The 18,746-nt window shown below is 51.8% G+C and overlaps 1 protein-coding gene across 1 annotated transcript in view; it reads right to left on the minus strand.

Annotated features, from left to right (window-relative positions):
• The window catches only part of LOC141954941 (hydrocephalus-inducing protein homolog), a 69,251-nt gene extending 53,172 nt beyond the window's left edge, over positions 1 to 16,079 (minus strand). Inside the window, exons 1-8 of the mRNA XM_074895048.1 lie at positions 15,893 to 16,079; positions 15,577 to 15,686; positions 14,534 to 14,665; positions 13,271 to 13,396; positions 10,875 to 10,994; positions 7,608 to 7,742; positions 6,241 to 6,440; positions 1,651 to 1,775 (exon numbers count right to left, since the gene is read on the minus strand). Of these exons, the coding sequence (XP_074751149.1) occupies positions 1,651 to 1,775; positions 6,241 to 6,440; positions 7,608 to 7,742; positions 10,875 to 10,994; positions 13,271 to 13,396; positions 14,534 to 14,665; positions 15,577 to 15,686; positions 15,893 to 16,079 (1,135 nt within the window). The remainder of the gene's footprint in view (positions 1 to 1,650; positions 1,776 to 6,240; positions 6,441 to 7,607; positions 7,743 to 10,874; positions 10,995 to 13,270; positions 13,397 to 14,533; positions 14,666 to 15,576; positions 15,687 to 15,892) is intronic.
• Positions 16,080 to 18,746: the final 2,667 nt, after the last annotated feature.

Raw genomic sequence — 18,746 nt, forward strand, 5'->3', positions numbered from 1 at the left:
GCCTGTGGTTTATTGAAAAATAACTGCAGCGCCGTTCTGACAGGCAGGAACGAATCCTGCCTTCATCTCCCAGGTAGCTGCACCATGTTCTGGGGAGGTTGCCCATCCCAGAGCCAGCTGATAGTTTGGTCCCTGTGGCCTGTCCATGAAAATCACCTTTGCAAAGATTAACCGTGGAGGAATCAGGTGTTTCAGTAAGAACAAGGCTCAGCTTTTCAAAGCAAGCTGTGAAGATCCTGGCCCTGGATTCTTCACTTGGACTTTTCATGTCACATGGTATAAACCCCACAGCCCTAACCTCTAGTGTAGTTAGCCCTGATCTAACCCAGAAAAAGATCTATCCCTCTGAAGTTTATCCTATAGGTTCCCTGTATGCATACAAATGAGGCACCTTTTGTCATTCTTTGTCTGAAATTCCAGTAGTTCTGTCAAGAAAGTGTTACCCAAACCAATGAGCTTCTCTGAGTGAGCATAAACCATTCTCTGTGAATGTGTCGTTGACTGAAAAATATTAAACAAAGCTATGACAACTCAGAAGGCTACAAAGAGCATCTGGAATATACAGGAGCATTTCTAGAACTTCTATAAACTCAAGGCAATAAAATGCTCATTTTGGGGCTAAAGCATCACAGTCACACCTAGGTGAGGACATCACACCTCCCAGGAACGAAGTTCAGGAATAGGGACAAAACAAACCTCTCTTTCAGGCAAGAGAAACTGCCCACCAGATGCATTCAGGCAACTGAGGAAGTGTCTCGACCAGCATCACAAGATACCTCTGCTGAACCAAGGCAGACAGAAGCATTTTAACATCACACCTTGAGTTTTTCCCACTTACTCTTAAAGTGACTTACAAAGCTGACAGCATTTTCTGTGGCCTGAGCTGCTTCTCGTACCCTAGTATAAATCTTACACCTATCTTGGGAGGCAGCGAGCACTCCCTGCCAGACCCCAAGAGCCCAAGAGCCCTGGCTGCTTCAGCCCTGTCAAGTGTGGGATGTAGATGGGTAGAGGGCAACATAAAAAAAGGGTCTGTGGCAAGACAATGGAGAAGCAGTACAGGGGACAGAGGGGTGTACGAGACAGGGGGCCTTCAGAGAGAGTCCGACACAGATGTGCGTTCCCCATATTACACTTCAAACAGAGCATTGTCTAGGAATAAAACTTCACACCTGCATGTGCACACTGCAACGGAGAATCAAGGGTCCCCCTTCCTCCACTCAGCAACTCCCAGGAAGGCAGCAGGCCAAAAATCTCATTCCTGCTCGAGGGGATCCACTTTAACAACCCCCTAAACACCAACTATTTGTCACTTTCCCCCGCGGTAAAGGACAGGCGAGGTACACCCGGAGAGGGAATTAAGGTGGCTGCGACAACGGGCAATGATGGCAGACGACTGTCACGGGGCGTGCTGGGTGGAGAACACCGCGTGGACACCAGGGATGGACCAGCACACAGCCAACAGGACACACAGAACAGGCTCAGCCTTCGCCCCTTATCTGCTCCCTTCTAAGCACTGAAACGTGCAGAGGTTTTGAAAGAAAAGCTTTTAGAAGGGGTTTGCAAAGCAAGTTTAACATTATTCTGCTTAGAAGGGGCTCTGTTCTGAAGGATGCAGCGAGCGTGCACCACGCAGTGCCCAGCACTTACCCGTGTCATAGTGAACTACCAGGGAACCGGAATGATCCCCGGTCTTCAGCGGGTGAAACTCCACTGTCACTTGCACGGCATCACCAATCCCAAGAGTCCCGATGGAGGGCTCCACAGAGAAGGGGCTGCAACAGAGAGAAAGAGACACATCAGGGCTACTGTGGGTGATGCGGGGACTATGCTCCTTTTGCAGCCTGCTCCACTTCAGCTCACTTGTGCAAGCAGGAAGCAAACAAGCCACAGCCAGTAGAAAAAAACAGAACACAGAGGATCTGAAATGGCGCTACGGACTCTCACTTCCGAAGAGATCCGGCTCTCCGAACACCCTGGGGTGTCAAACCACCTCACCTCGCCCCTACTCTGCAGGGAGGCTCAGGAGTCCGACCGCTGGCAATACAGCCAGAGGACGGGTTCTGAGGAGCACAGAGAGGGTGAGAGCGATCTGCCTGCACAACCTGACGCTGACTTCCGCAGGAATCTGTCTTTTCCTGACACCTATAAACTCCACCTCAAGAGATGCAAACGTCAGGGCATTACCTGTCCCAGGGAGACTGCAGCCCAGCAGTCAGACAGGAGGGAGAATAAGTGTCTTTCTGGAAGACCAGAGAATAATTATGGCTTAAATTGCAGAATTCCTTCTCTTTACCTTGAAAACAGCCTAGTTTACCTAAGAAAGGGCACGTTTCATCAGCATTACGATGAAAGCTGCTCTAAAGAGCAATCAGAAAAAGCTGAGTAAGTGCAAATGCAGATTAGAGCGATACAGTGACATGGAAACAAGACTTGGCAGGAGGATCCCATGTACAGCCTGAACCATCAAACCCCCGGCTACATGAAGTGCCATGACCAGAAGCACATCAAGATGACTAGAACAGGAGGTTTTCTGTGCATTCACAAGCACTGCAACCTGGGGCTCTGGGTTGTAATCCTAACTCGGTAACTGTTTGCTTGGCCCACCAGGTTTGGAGGTTTTTTAATAGCTCGTTTTCTTCTGACATGCTTTTTAACTATGTCCATTTGTCGGCTTGCTTTGTTGTACGATATCTAAACTTCCACAAGTCCAGATCTCCCAATGGCACCTTGCAGGCCCCAGTTTGTATAAACTTATCTAGCCACACCAATTTAGGAGAGACCTGCCCATCAGTACTTGCCGAGACCTTGCCTGTTATTGCCCTTCAGAAAGATTCATAAGCAATTTCATAATGATGTATTTGGGCATTTACATCTTGCTTACTTTCACCAGGCAACAGCTCCCCACCTTGACAGTTGGGCATCCCGTGATGATACCAAAGGCCAAATACTCCTGACAGAATTGAGAAACACGACTGACAAGTGAACAAAGCGGGCGGTTCTGTGGCCCAGGCTCTCAAACCACCATGCTGCCTCTTCTCCTGCAACCACACCTCTGGCACACGCAGTGTGCAAGGAGGCTGCAAGACACTTCAAGTGCCGTGGCGTGTTTATCTCCTGCAGCCACCCTTCCTTTGGTCTACTGGGGCCTTATAAAGTCATTTCAGTTTGGGACGATCGATTTCGTTACAAGCTACCTCCAAACCCAAGGAAGACAGTAAAGTTACTGTTGACTGAATTGCCTCTTCTGTCCACTAAGATCTATTGCAGGAAAACAACAAAGGTCATTTAATCTTCGCATATATTATTTGTTAGTAACGGTCAAGCAGCATAACTATTCCAGTAAACCCAGTCTGCTACACTCAAAGCACCCAAAACTCCACCTCTGTGCTGAAAAATCCTGTGTGGAGTCAGCACCTCACAAGCTCTCTGTACTTCCCTCTTTCACTGCACCTAGGCTCTATTTTCACGTCCTTGGATGGTCTTTGCACGTCCTACAGGAACTCGCCAGTCTCACGCCTCCATGTAGCGTATGGGAACTACGGGGAGGGATGCAAGGGGGCTCGAGGCACTGTGCCTCGCAGGATAATTTCCTGAGCCTTCAGAGCTTGGTGGGGACGTTCCTAAATGGATCTTATCTCAGACTGATCCCCTCTAGCCCCACAGCATGGCACAGCACAACGTCAGCAATGTCAGGAGAAGGCAGTGCTGCACTGAGATCTGCTTCCAGACACCATTTTCAGCTCCAGCCTACTGGGATGACATTTATCTATGGGAATGTCATGGAGCAGACACTCATTATCCTGCCTTGACAATGAGACAACAGGAAGAGACTTTCTCTATTTATACTATTATGATTTTTTATTGCCATGCTAGGCAGTTAAGACCTGGATGTGGACCTGCAGAGGGAGGAGAAGCACTAAGCCAGACTGCATAACAGGGAGTGCTTTGGTGGTTTTCTCCCTTCATGAGAAAGTGGTCAAAATGCAGCCGTGCTTCTGGTAGAAACCATGGCAAGGGGGAGCCCCGAACGGGGAACACCAGAAGGATGCCGAATCGGCCCCATGGCTTCACTCAAGAGCTCTTCACTGGAGGGAAATGCACAGCAGAAAACATCAAAGCCTTTAGATAAGTAAGTAACAGGCAGGGAATGTCATCATGAAGTGGCCAGATGCAAGAGCTGAGGGGAAAGGTTAGGACTGGAGATGGACTGAAAAAATGCACTGAAGGTGAAGGCAGACAGGTTATGCTTGATGCCACAGAGAAAGAAATCCAGAGAAAAGCAGCAAGGAAATGTGATATGAGCAGCACGATGGACTAGGAAATGGTGGCATCTGCAGCTGACTTGTGAACGGGCAAGAGCCTGAATATGCTCAGGCCAGAAAACACAAGTTTAAATTGTTTAGATAGAGAATAAAGGATACAGAGGTCACCTGATGGATCTGTAAGCTTAGACACCTCTCTCACTCCCTTCTACTCCACTAAGCCTCCTCCTCTTCCTCTCACATGCAGCCATGTATTTTTAAATACTCATCCAAGAGTATTTAAAAAGAAATCTGAATGAAAGTCAGGGCAACTTAATTAGAATAAAATGCTACTTATATTCAAAGATTTAAATCATCTGTTTGAAACTTCAAAGTGGCTTTCAAAAGTTCATCATGAAATGGAAGAGATGGCAGATGCCCTCAGCTGCCAAGGGAAATCGTATCAGCTTTCCATCCCTGTACACATGCAACCCAGTTGTTTAGAATATTTTTTTGTGTAGTTTGAAATAAAACCTTTGCAATGCTTCCCATTTCTTCCTTGCAAATCAGGACTGAAATATTTAATTGCGGAACTTCAGAAACTCTTATAATCCATATCAAACAGGATTCGACATGTGCCCTATCACTCAACAGAAGAGTTGGAGTATACATTGCAAAAAGTGCTAGACTTTACTGAGTATTTATTTGGGTGGAAACAACTGGATCTGGAGACCCCCGAGGAAAACTCTGCAGTGATTTACAAGTTCCTGCCTACGTGTTTCCCCAGGGAAAAGCAGCAGCCTCCTTAAATAGCATCCCAGAAGCCTGCTGAAACAGCCTTGCCAGGCTTTGGTGGAAGCTCCTCTTGAACTCTCACATTTCACAAGAGAAAAGAGCAGCCTTTTGAGCCCTGCTTTCCTGGAGAAGAAGTTGAAGAACTCAAGTGCACCCAGTCAGACCGCTGGTCTTTGCTGCATTCTTGACCTCAGCTCCTACACCAAGGCCTCCGGGACCAAGCAACTCACCACAGATTACCAGCCAACTGAAGCCGTTTCCCTGCAGCTGCATTACCCTCTGCATTCAGCAAACTGGGAAACCAGCGACTGTCTTCCGAGACCTGAAGGAGCAGGACAGGCTGTCCACAACACAACTCATGTCAAGCATTCGATTCGGGACCACCGGAACACCACAGCGTTGGCTTGCAGCCTCCCAGAGCATGGGTGTCTTTGGCCGACACTGCTATGGAACCCCTTCAGAAGGCACTCAGCATCAGGAGGTTGCAAGCTGGATACTTACAGATTCGAGCACTCCGCAGGAAATCTGGGAGAGAGAAAGCTCTAGAAGAAAAGGCCCCCAACCCACGCACCAGACACTTGCTGCATCTTTTGCCTGTGCCCTCACTAGCATGCTGCTTTGGGGCTGTGGTGCCATTTTGAAGCCAGTGTCTGCTCACCTCCACCTAAAAGCTCACTCTACTTAATATCTGGTCCCAGGGACCAGACCAAACCGACGGGAAAACAAAGTGCCTGGACCACACAGTGTTCTTGTCAGGGCCTCAATACCAATTGTTTTCATTTACGATCTCGAATGGCACTCGCAAATAAACACACAGCTGCTGGGAAATTCTGAAATGCCTCTCACCACCTCACAGCTTGCCCATCTCTTAACACTGCGTTTGGTCTACAGGAATCAAGCTCCTAGAGCTGTCACCTGCCACGCACAATCTTACACAGCCCAAGGGCAGCAGGTTGCCTTCCTTCGTGTGCTCTGTTGGAGACACCACTGCAGTACAAAACCTCGCTGCAGCACACCGAGTTTTATCAAAGGTTGCATCACGCTTAAAACACTATAAGCAACAGCAAAACCCACGTGTCCTGCCCGTTTCCAGCTACGGCTGCAACACGGCAGCTCAGATGCTCTGGTGCCTTGTTGTTACCGTTTACCAACCACATTATCAGGCAACAGTGTTTTGCACAAAGACGACGAGCTCCTTTACCTCTCAGTGCTGATGCGGTAGCGAGCCTCCCGGTTACCGATGTTGCGAACCAGCAGAGTTTTCTGGGAGCTGTACTTGACTGGACAGACGGAGAAGTCCAGCTGGTCAGGGAAGTCCAGGATAGCTCGGGCACCTATAGCTCGGATTGGCACGATAAATTTTTCCCTCTCTGTGATGCAGGTGAGCTGGTAGAAATAATCCTGCAGGGAAAGAAACAGTCTCAGCACAGTGCATTTAGTCCCATCCCATGGCGGAAGGAAAAACGCTGGTTGCTATGACTCTGAACAGTAGCATCCAGTAACCTCAAAGGGCTTTTTACCTTAATGACCTTTCATTCCTGTAGCGTGAATTGAACAAGGCGGTTAACTCGCAAAGAAGAAACAATCCCATCGATTCACCTGCTTTCACAGCAAGCTGGCAGAACCAGACAAAATTATCTGATACTCTGACTCGGGGGCACCAAAATAGAGCAATTTCATGGAAGGGATTACAGCAGTAACAAGAACCCGCTTCAGTCACCACTGCAGATGATCAAAGGCTCCACCAAGCACCCAGTGGTGCCACAGCACTAACTCCAATCCCAGCAACGCAGCGACCTCACTGACGCTGGGCAGGGGATGCTCGGGTGCCTTTTCAAAAGGACTTTGCCACATGCACGACCAACGCTTAGTCTTTGGTGAAATATTCAACAAGATGGACACGGGAACTGTTTTAATGTCAGGTGAGTGTAGGGTAAGTGTGTATTTCCTACCCCTTCCCAGAGCATTAGAGACAAGGCTGGGGACACACACCCTTAAAAAGCTATCTGATCTATCTCCCCACCCCAGAACTGGCTCCGCTCTGCGCCCAACCTGTTCTTGCAAGATGTCTGACAAGTCCTTAAAAGCACTAACAAGGCCACCTCTGCCCTCAGCAGCCTATTCCAGCTCTACTCTAGACTTAAGAGTTCTTCCTGTGTCCAATCTCCGTGCCCCTTTCCACTTTTCACTTAGCCTCATGGGACATGGGAAAGAGCTTTGCTTCCTCTCTGCTGCAGGGCTGATGCCTTGTTAGCATGCCTACCTGAGGCAGGTGGCAGCAGGAGCTGCAGGTGGGACACACTGGGACAGCCCTGCCAGAGCAAACTCAGCTGTGCTACTCCCCAGCACCGGCTTGTTCACAAGAGAGACAGACAGTCCCCCCAGCTGTCTGGCATTTAGCAGTAGGAAGCCAAATCAAACACCAAAATCGCTGTACTGTAGGGAGGAGCAGATACATCTCCAGACGGACAGTGTGGCATTGCAGTGCTGCAAGTATCCCCTTGCCCCCGCGGAAATCACTGGTAAAGCTGTTGCAGCAGGGCCAGAAGCCATTACCTCCAGCCTCACCTTGTTCTCCTCCGGGGTGAACAGGATGCGGAAGGTTGAACACATGCCAGGCGCGACCTTACAGCACACACCACCGGGCCTGGTCAACTTGAAGTAAGGCGACGGCTCCAAGACAACCTTCACCAGCCGAGGAACCTGCAGGGAAGACAGGAAACTATGATTTTGCCACTCACGTGGAAACATGAGGAGAAAATACCTGGCCGTGCCCTGGGGACATCCCTCCTTAACCACCTTTCCAAAGCACTTGTAACTCTCGAGGCTGTCACAACCTGGACTGGAAGCCCAGCGAGTCGCAAGGGTGATCCCCTTGGGTTAAATGAAGGTGAAATGAACCAAATGTCCAGTTAAAGTGTTTTACTTGTGGTAGAAAACAATTTCAACTTGGAAAAGGATAATAAGCAATGTGGTCTCTTTTAAATCTGTAAGAAAGAAAAGAAAGGAAAGAAAGGTGAGAAAGAGTCAAAGCAATCTGGGTCACCACCCCCGGATCCAGTGTTGTCTCAGGTCCGACCATCTTGGCTGGCGGGTGCACACCCAGCCAAGGTTCTGCTGCCTTTTCAGTTCATCCTATCAGCTGGTTAGCACACTTCTGCTTCTGGGGCAGAAATGCTCACCTCTCGCCAGGCCTTGTCGCCTCTTCAATGGCAAAGGCACAAAGCCGTTAGCAAGGCCAGCACGGCGTCTGGCTGACACAGTGGAGCCACACGGTACCGGGCTTACTCAGTGCAGCCAGTGATTCGCGGTCTTTGGGCTTGAGGGGGAACTTGTGGTTTCACTCAGTTTCCCCCCTCTGAGGCCCACATAGGGTGTTTGTCGATACAACTGCAAGGGAGTGGGGGTGCAGCCCTCCACACACTCCCGCTCCCTGGGTGACATTCCTTAGACTAACCACAAAGGCCACAGCCGGTCCTGGAGGCTTTCTGTGTCCATGAATGTTTGAGGCATCAATGCCTTCAGTTCCTCACAGAGGTGCAGGCACCTAATACACCAGGATGGAATCCATTCTGCCAGGGCAAAATACCTCTAGGCCAGAGGCAGTCCTGACGTCTCCAAACACCCTTTGCTCCCAGCAGTGCCCGGGGTCAGCAAGTTCCAGGAGCCAATTCCACACTGCAAACAGTCACCAAGCCCCTTGGGAGAGGAGCTAAGACCTTCAGCAAAAGCCACCCAGAACAGCGCTGAGGGTGGTGAGGAGCAGCCTGAAGACAGAAAAGCAACTCAACAACACACAGGGAGGAGCAGTAACCATACAGCAAAGCACTTGTGTATTTGAATGACTACACAGCCTCTGTCTGGAATATACACTTCGCTGTCAGCTGGATTTTTACGGAGCAGACAACCTCAGGCTACTGTGCAGTACAGGTCAGCGTGATTTGGAGGAACCTGCAGAACTGGTGAGAAAAACTTGGAGACAGAGTACAATGTCGCTGGACATCACCAAAAGCCAGCAAAATTAGAATATAACCACCTCTCTTGGGATTATCATCTCCACGTTTGTGTACTTAAATATGCCAAGGATTTCCCTTAAAGCTCATCTTTCTTATACACCAGAGCTGTCCAATGGCTGAGGTCTTGCTAGCTTCAAAACTAATTCCTTCTGGAAAAAATCAACAGCTCACACATTGCCTCCCCTTTAGAGGGCACACAAATCCCAAGGTGCAGCTGCACAGGTTTATTATTTCTTACTGGGAATAGCAGAAATGCTGATGCAGATATTCTTGTCCACTTGAGGAAGCACAAATAGAGCAAATTGACTGTTTGCCTGTTGGCCGGTACTTGGCAACCACAGATATTTTGAAGCGCCATCTGGATAACGGAGCAGCTGAAGTCAAAAGACTTAATGAGAACAAGGCAGCGCCATAGGAACAAAGAGAAACTGAGGCACATTTTAATCAGGAAAGAGGATAGCTACAGCAAAGAGTGCCCAGAATCAGCATGGGCCCCTGTCCAAGGGACACCCACGCTGCTCTCCCCAGTACTCCCAAGCTAAACCAGGCCAGGAGCGGGGCAGGACTCTCCAGGAATAACTGAGGGACCACCCTGCAACTGTCTCTGCCAAAGGGTCTTCCATTTTCAACCATGCCCCTGCCAAAACCCGTCATCTCAGAATATACTTTGGCTTCTCTTGCTGTTCCCCCACCTGCAACATGCCCTGACAGCTTTTTTTTGTCCACTTGTTTGTTTTCCAACAAGACTGGTAGATTTGGAGGGGGTATTAATTCACGGGCTCTCACGTACTCTTCCATCTGCCCATCCTGCCCTCCTCTCACGTGCACATCTTACTCTTCATTACAGAACAGTATCTTTAATTACACCTTTCTTTTTCTGAACCTTCTCTGATTCCAGCACACTTACTCTTACATGTCAAGAGAAACCCCTGCGTGTACAATGTTCTCTCCCAGAGCACTTTCCCACTCAGCTCCTTTCCCACCAGCTGCTCTCGGCACCTGCCTCATTCAAGCAAACGTTTCCCCTGCCGAAATTCAGAAGGTCTCAATTTCCCTCTTTACAGTGCAACCACAGTGCTGACGTTTTTCAACTTCTCCTTCTCAACTTTCCTGGGAAATCTCAAAACAATCACAACTTTTTCAAGTAAAGGTGGAGACCTTCAAGAGAACATTACACTGGATGTGCTGAGGTTCTCCAAAGGGAAAGCAGAGAGCCACACTGCTTAGAAAAACCTGAGCAGAACTGCATTAGGCTTAGCAGGAGCCTAAAGTGGCACCTAAAGGCCTCCCAGTGCTTCTGCTAAAGCAGTCCGTTTCCCCTGCTGCTTCAAAACACCCTCCTGGAGTGCTAACGCCACCAACCATAACTTCCTCCAGCACGACGTGGAAAAGCCTCAAGCCCTGGGCTTTGACACTGAGCTGCACAGAGGCAGCTGAACAGGCTGCGAGAGGCAGAGGTGCCCTGCCAGAAACAGAGATTAACCAGGGAGCCACCAGCACATGGTGCTCACTCGAGGTAAAGCAGGAGAGCAGGTGACAACTGTACAACCCTCAACATCCCCATCAATCCAGGCTTTCAAGGGCAAGGACGCTGACTAGAAAAGCTCCTTTGTGTTAGATACCACCAATGCGTGGCCAAAATCAGGGGGAGAATCCCCAGCATGGGAAGACTTCCACCCTCTTACAAAATAAAGGTGGTGAAACATTTTATTCTGGATGTGTTGTGCTGCAGCAAACTCGTTATGCGGTAAACCACAGGAATTACACTGCTCTCCTCCTCCTCCAGCATGGTGTTAAACCTCCGCACCCCAGCACTTACCCTGTCAGTGTTCCTCAGAATCAGAGGCACTTCATAGACCTCGAAGGGGACGTAGTTCTGAAATACCACCTCTGAAGGAAAAGGCTGAAACAAGCTCTGGTCCAGGTCAACTGCTGAGAACTGGAGAGGCAAGACAGAGCGGTGAGAGGAGGCTCAGCTGCTGGCAGAAAGATTCATGACACAATCTGACACCGATCTCCAGTGGAGTACAGTCTCTTGGTGAGTACGTCCGTGCAGCTCACGCTAGGGAAACAGCCCCCCACCTGTGTTCCGAGCTGATCAAAAGTTTCTGGACCACACTGAGCAGGCTCAAGCTAAGAAGCTCTTTTGGTGGGTGTTCCTCCAGGTTTCCTTCTCCAGAATGCAAGGCAGCGCCTACTGCCAGCAGAGCCCTGTGCTGACGTGGTCACACAGCTCCAGAGCCCTTCCTGAAGAGCCACCAGCACTCACGGAGCAAGCGAAACCCAAGAATTTACATGAGACTCCATGGGAAACAATTTGGGGATGATCTTTACTCTGAGACAGAGAGAACAAGTCCCACACATCCCTAAATATCTTTTTTCATCGAGAACCTAGAAACCAGTTAGAAGACAACACTACCAGGTGAGGTAAAGCTAAAAAGAAAGTAAAACAGTAGTTGGGGAAAAGACAAAAGAGGTGAATGCTGGATAGTGATAAGGCTTAGCTCTTTTCTCAGCATTACTGGGCAACTTGAGTAAGACTGGACTTGGCATCCTTTTTCCACAGGCTTTAAAGAGATGCCTTACTGCATTCCATTATTGCCATTTCATTTAAGGCAGAAAGGCATTAACTCATTAAATTTATTTCACGCAGACATGCAGAAGCATGTCTGAAAATATACACAAAGGAGCAAATGTTTACAGAGCAGAGGCAACACTTGAGAAAATTCCCCCCTGCTTTGTCTCCCCTCTCCCAGCTGCACTGCTCCCACTCAGAAGACCCAGGCAGGCCTCCTGCTTCTCCACAGGAGCCACGCTCACACGGCAGCTCCTGCCTGCAGCACGCTGCCAGCCCTGGGTGCGCTCATCTGACGCGTTCCCAACCTCCAGTGCTGCCTGGGGCAATCCTTCACCAATTGGTTACAGGTCTCTTGTTGGCAATTTTCCACTCAACAGCCTACCTCAGCGATCCACCCGTTTGGACTGTGTGCTATAGTGAGCAGTCCTGTGAGAAAAGCAGCTCGAACAGACATCTAAGAAACCACCGACCCACAGAAAGCACTTCCACTCCCCTCTGCCCAGGGCGAGTCCCCTGTATATCTGGCAGCCTGAAACATCTAACACCCTGTGAAGGTCCCACACATTGTTCCAACCCAACACATTAATGCACCGTTGAGGGAGTCCCACGACCACAAGCATTTGACAGGGACTACACCAAAGCATGAGGTGGCTGCTTCACCAGGAGGATGGAAAACAGCAAGCTCAGTTCCCTGCGGCCTGCCCCAGCCTTCCCCCAGCATCGTACTTCAGCAGTGGTAGCTAAACTACAGCACAACCCACCAACTTCAGCAGAGGTTATTTATACTGACTTAGCACAGATCAGGACTTCCAACCCCTCACCAGGGAAAAACATTCTACCTTTCCCCATGTTTTGCCAATTATTAGGCCTAGCATAAAGGACACAGCCAGCACAAAGATGAACCAATAACCAAGTTGTGTTTGATACAAAAGGGTCAGTCCATGGGTGAGCGCTGGGGGTACAGACAAGTCGGTCAGATTATACACAATCAACATCAATCCCACTGACCCCAACAACGACACCGCATGACCAGCAATGGGTGGGATAAATGGTGACACGCAGTCTCTCATAGAAGGGACGGGAGACAACCGAGTCAACGATCCAAACACATCAGACCAAGGAAGCCACAGACTGAATCTCTGCACAGCCCGCGTTTACAAAAGCCAGACCTGAGTGGAGCCCAGTCCCAGGGAGGCGGGAGCCCCTTCCCCAACAGGGAGCTCTGCACAGGGCACCCACCTCACACACAGACACTGCCCCTCCTGCCAGGGGTCCCAGCTGTTATCCCTCAGTGGACACCTGACCTTGGGTTACTGACTGCGGGACCCCTGGGGCTCCTTTACCCCATGGCTCTGTCTGCCAGGCCGCCCACCCTGGGGGGAAGCCTAAAGGCAAACTCACCCCCCTTTGGGAAGGGCTGGGGGAGTCACCCGTATGTCAACCTTAACTTGGGGCTGGGGGCTGAAACCCCAGCATTTCACCCCAGCAGAAGGAACTCCACCACCACCAGCAGTTTGAAAAGACAACAAGCCCTGGGCACTGAGGTATTCAGATGGGCCGGAGGCGCGCCTGTCACAAACACACACCCTCTTCAAATGTCACACCAAACAGCACGGAAAAGGGCGGGAAAAGGTTACCTTGTGATGGGAGGCTTCACCCATGTCTAGAAGCTGGGTAATCCGGGGCCGCCTCATCTCCCGGGTGCTGGCCAGCCTCTGCTGGGTGGTAAGAGACATCTCCTTCAGGAAGGCAGAGGGAGTCAGCTGAAATGCAAAACACCAGCAAGAGCTACAGAAATGCCTTTCTGCAGAAAGACTTTTCCTGTTCAAGTGCCACTGATGAGCCATTTGTGATCACAGACACTACGGTAGTCCTGGAAGTCCCGTAAATTACATGCTGAAATATTTAACATCAGTAAATTAATGATATAGAGCGGAATACACACGCTCTAAGCAAGTGGCTTTGTCCCTTCAGCTCCTCCTTCATGAGGTGATGTGACATGTTTGGGGATTTCTGCTCTTCGGGTATTTGTCCCCTCTTGAGTTTTGCTGGATTGAGCCAGAGACCTTTGAAGAGAGCGGGGAGGAGTTACCAGAAATCCCCTAACGCCACCCTTGCACAGTGCTCACACCAACTCGCAGGTGGAGATGGCACTGCTGGGTGAGTCAGAGGAAAGCAGACGAGCAGTGTTGTGCCAAGACGGAGGTGGAGAGGAATGGGTCCAAGTTTTCGTTATTTCTTTTCCATCGGCACTTGCTTCCTCTCTGTTCTGGCCACACTGACCCTCCGCAGGAGGATACAGAGATGTCTCCTTGACAGAGCCTCAGCACTGGGCCACCCCCAGTGAAGGGAGCTCCAGCCAGCAAGGGGGACAGCTGTGGGCGGGAAGGAGGAATCACCCTGCGTCCCCACTGCTGTTGGCAGGGCTGCATCTGTGCTCCACACAGGACACGAGATACCGTGAAACAACTCTTCTGGAAGCTATTCCATCCGGGACAGCCGTGTCCTGTCAAGACTCCGGGCGGTTTGAGCAGCCCACCACATGCCCAGCAGCCCAGCGGTGTGGCCAGGGCAGCACTGGCAGGTATGCCCCTGTGACAGGAGATGTTACTGCCCACACAGCAAAGAGGACGGAAGGCAGCACATTTGTGCTTCAGCTCTTCCCGTGCAAGGCCCAGTACGTCCCTTTATCTCGGCTCCACTGGCACCTTCAGGCAAGACCCTGGACTCTCCCTGAAGCAACACAGCCCACCCCCCCGCACCATGACAGCCCCCTCCAACAGAAGCACGGCAGCAAAGAGGTGGGGAGTGGTGCCTGGCTCCACAGCGCCCTGACAACGGGAGGGGAAGGCAGAGGAGGGGCAGGGGCAGCTCCTACCCGGCCCCCAGCAGGTACTTACAGGCACACGCCGCTCTGCCTCTCCGACCAGCTTCGGAAAACAGCGTACTGCCACCTTTCTCTGGAGTCCATCAGCCATTTTGGAGAACCTCATGGACCGATGAAACTTGCCAGTGGCCATGACTAGGAAAACCTGGAAGGAGTAACAGGGATACTCTGAAAATCCAGAATCCCATTCATGGCAGACCCAAAGGACACACCTGTGTCTCCAGGCTGTGGCATCATTCCTAAGTGGAGGACATAAGGGTGCCCCACACTGTTTCGTGATTAGACCATGTTTAAGTGGCAGAGTTAAGGTTCATAGAAGTAAAACTCCATAAAAATATTCCTAGAGCCACAATAGACTTTAGCTGTAGGTGCGGTCCCACGAGCCACAACTATTTCTTTTCATGAACTTCAGCTGACAGTGAGACGGACCAGGGTCCCTTCAAGGCTCTGCTGGAGAGTCCCCAGCTCCACACACTATAACCTACTGCTGTGGCTCCTGCCTTAAGTCTTTCCAGTACCATTTTCCCCTTCCCAGCATCCGATCTCTGCTATCCTGGCTTGGCAGCTTTGCATCTCTGTTTTTATTTACTTATTTTCTGGCATCTGGACCACATCTCATAGAATCCTTTAGGCTGGAAAAGGCCTTTAAGATCATCGGGTGCAGCTGTAGACCCAGCACTGCCAAGCCCACCAGCCCTTTCCCTGGATGTACGCAGGAGCTGCTGCTCAGAAAATCACCTACGGATTTCAAATGCAGGAGCGAGGGCCCCCTGCCCTGGGCACCCCCCTGCCCCAGGTACCCCCCTCTCGCACAAGGGATGTCCCCAGCCCCGCGGCATGGGGCAGGGGGTGTCACCTCCCCCCTGCCCTGAGCTCCCCCACAGACCTGGTCCCTGCTCTGCCCCCTCCCAAGCCCCCCCAGCCTGCAGCTGTGCAGCCCGGTAGCACTGACACCCAGAGCCGCCCTCCGGCTTTCGGCCGGGGAGGGGACGCAGACACCACCCCCCAGCATCCCTCACCTCTCTCAGTCCACGGGCGCTGTGGGGACACACTCACGGGAGGATCCCCACTGCCATACTGGCTGTTGCCCCCGTTGCCAGGGCAACTGGGCATCACAGTCAGCCCCAACAACACCATGGCAACGGCGGGGACACGGTGGGGGGCAGCTCCGGGACACGGGGGCAGAGGGCACAGGGATGCTCAGCGCCCAAAGCCCCCAGTGAGCACAGCCAGCAGGCCCTGAGACCACCTCCAGCACAGCGCCCGGCTCCCGCACAGCCGCAGCCCCGGGTGCGGCACCCCGGCTCGCGGCAGCGGCTACAGACAGTCCCTCGCTGGCCCCGTTCCGCTCTGATCCTCTCCTGGGCCTCACCATGCCTGGAGATGGAAAAGTCCTCAGACAGATCCCCCCTCTCACAGAGCTCCCTGCCCAGGTACACGGGTGCAGCTGAGAGAGGGAAGTGCAGGAGGACCAAGTCTCTTCCCGGCTCCTTCCCACTGTCCGGGCTTATCGGTTCCAAGAAGGCCGGCAAGCCAGCCACAAAATGAGTGTCAGCCATCGCCCCCAGGGGAGGCCCATGCTTTCAAAAAGAGAGCCCAGGAGCTGAAATTCACACCACCCGCCATGCTCAGGACCATGCACTCGGAGGAGCTACGGGGTTTATATCGCTGCCCTCTCTCCATTCCTGGGCTGGGACATACCCACCTCTGCTCCCTCAGGGACCCACAAGCCCCTCTTCCCTTGCCCACACTCTCTCTGCCCCATGAGCTCCCCTCTGCTTTCCTGCACAATATCCAGCTGTCACCAGCAACCTCAGCTTGGAGCCACCATTCCCAGGTCACACTTGGCTCTCAGCTGCCTGCCTGCCTTTCTGACTCCAAGAGGACACATGTGGGGCAGCCCAGGGCGTGGAGAGGGGATCACACTGGCACACAGCCCAGCACAGAAACAAGCCAGCCACCTCAGCCCTTCACACGAGCCACCCTCCTCCATCCTAGCAGGGTCTGACCCAAGCAGAAACACACGAGGGTACAGCCAAGGGCAGCAGCAGGCCTGCGGCATTACTGACCTCTCTCTTGCTGCAGTGCCAGAAGGACACCGGGCACCATCAGCCTGCATCCCCCAACAGCCCTGCTGCAGGCTCCGAGACAAAGCCCCAGCACAGGCACTGCCCAGGGAGAGGAGGGCAGTGCTGGCACAGGCACCTTACACCATCCATGGCAGCGCTCCCTTCCCCCGTTTTACCCCATGAATGAAGAACTCCAGCGCTCAACAAAGGGACTGACTGCGACAAACTGGTTTAGATGCTATCAAAACATTTTCTACCAAATAACTGCAGTGAGATCACTTACCAACTGCATCATCATGAAGTCCCAATCATGAATTCCCAAATGGGCAGCCCAAAATCCTCTCTAATCCAAGCAGCATTTGTACTTGTTTTCTTCTGAGAAAGAAGGGAAATAAAGCTGGCTCCTTTCAGCCATGTTTCCCCTGACTTCCTCTGAGCAATGCAACCCCATGTTGCAGGGGAGAACATTGCATTTTTTTGGTAGCACACACCTCAACACACAGCCCTGGGTTTGCTTTCTCCCGTTTTATTCTCATGTTCAGCATCATTTTTTTTTCCTCACTTTCTGTTTATTTTACATCTCACTTCCAACTCTGAGCTGCTTCTCTACTCCTTTTCTAAATCAAGACAATACCTCGAATGTCTACATTTTACACACCCTGACATTAGCGGTGCAGCCATGAAATCCAAAAAGAGTAAATGGGTCATCCCCCACTGCTTTTTGAAACAAAGCAAAGTCCTTGGACCCAGCAAGTGTAATGCCTTCTAGCTTTTCTGTTTCTGTAATACTGTGAAACCATTTAATCCAGCCAGCTGTCTCTGTGTAAATGCAGAAGAAAATTTACAAGCCTCAAGCAGTTAATCGCAGCTCAAGGGGAATCTCTGACGTGGAGGCTAGCAAGGCAGGAGCTGTGAGGCTGTGCCTGCCAGCAGACAGTGCCACAGGGAGGTGGGCCAGGTCTGGATGGAGGCTCAGGCCTGACTCAGCAGGGCACTGCCTTTAGGCATCTCGGCCTAAACAAGAAAGTGGGCAGCTGTCGAGGGCACTGATCACCTACGCAGTTACAGGATGCTTCGACAGTTTTCCTGGGGCTCGCTCTACCTTGATCCCACCGTCCTGGTCTCGTGTTTCCTCTGGCAGCTAAAACCCACCTAAGTCCCCACCATATTGAGGGCAGAAACACGCTGCAGTACCAGCACCTGTAGGAGCAGGGCTTAGTGGCCTTTCCCAGTCACAGAGGCAGAGCAGGGCTCGGTCTCTCCTCCTCCACACCCAGCTCTTCTCCTCAGCTGGCAGGGTCCTGCCAGGGCATTCTCCATCCCACCCAGTGCCACGGGGCACCACAGGCTGGGGAGCACCAGGCCCTCCTCTCCTCCACCCAAGGAGGGCACAGAGGCTCCGTCGGAGCCCAAGCACATGGCAGCTCTCTACTGCTGGGCATCTCACGCATTTAAAACCATGGCAATACCTGAGCACCCACAGCCCAGCAAGATCCTCCCATGCTCAGCTCCAAGGACCACGCTAAATGCCACAAGTGGTCCTTCTCTCCAACTTCTCCAGGCCAAGAAAAAAAAATCTCACGTGCTTTACCTGCTCCACAACACCTTGGTTGGCATTTGGAGCTTCTGGCATCACTTGGCAGCTCCATTTGCAGCGGGACGGGTCTCCTTGGCTCCTGGCTTCACAGCAGATCCGTCACCCAAAGCCCCAGCAGGTCCAGCACCTCTCCTGCAGGGCACTTGCAAACACCAACGTCTGGTGCTGTGACCTGAAGCAAAGGAGAGGAAGATTAAAAACCCAACAGCTCTAAGTGGGACACGGGGAAGGGACAAGCCCAGGCTGTGACATGCATTTCAGCCTCAGCCCACAGGAGCCCCGGGCACAGTCACGGCAGCTACAAAGCACCACAGCGTGTTCAGAAGCAGTGCTGGGAAGGAGCAGCTGGCTTGCTTTATGCCTTGTGCAGCGCTGAAGGACAAGCCGGTCTCCTCGCCACTGCCAGGACAGCGGGTGCAGCTCCCTGCAGCACTCGGGCTGTGCCCAGAGGTGCTGGGGCAGCCTGAGGGCACCAGCTCTGCTGGGCCAGGAATTTACAGTGTGAGCGGGCATCAAGAAAAAAGGCAAAGTGGAATGTGGCTTTACCTGACCCGGGCAGT

Source organism: Athene noctua, unplaced genomic scaffold, assembly GCF_965140245.1.
Source record: "Athene noctua unplaced genomic scaffold, bAthNoc1.hap1.1 HAP1_HAP1_scaffold_42, whole genome shotgun sequence".
Classification (NCBI taxonomy): Eukaryota; Metazoa; Chordata; class Aves; order Strigiformes; family Strigidae; genus Athene; species Athene noctua.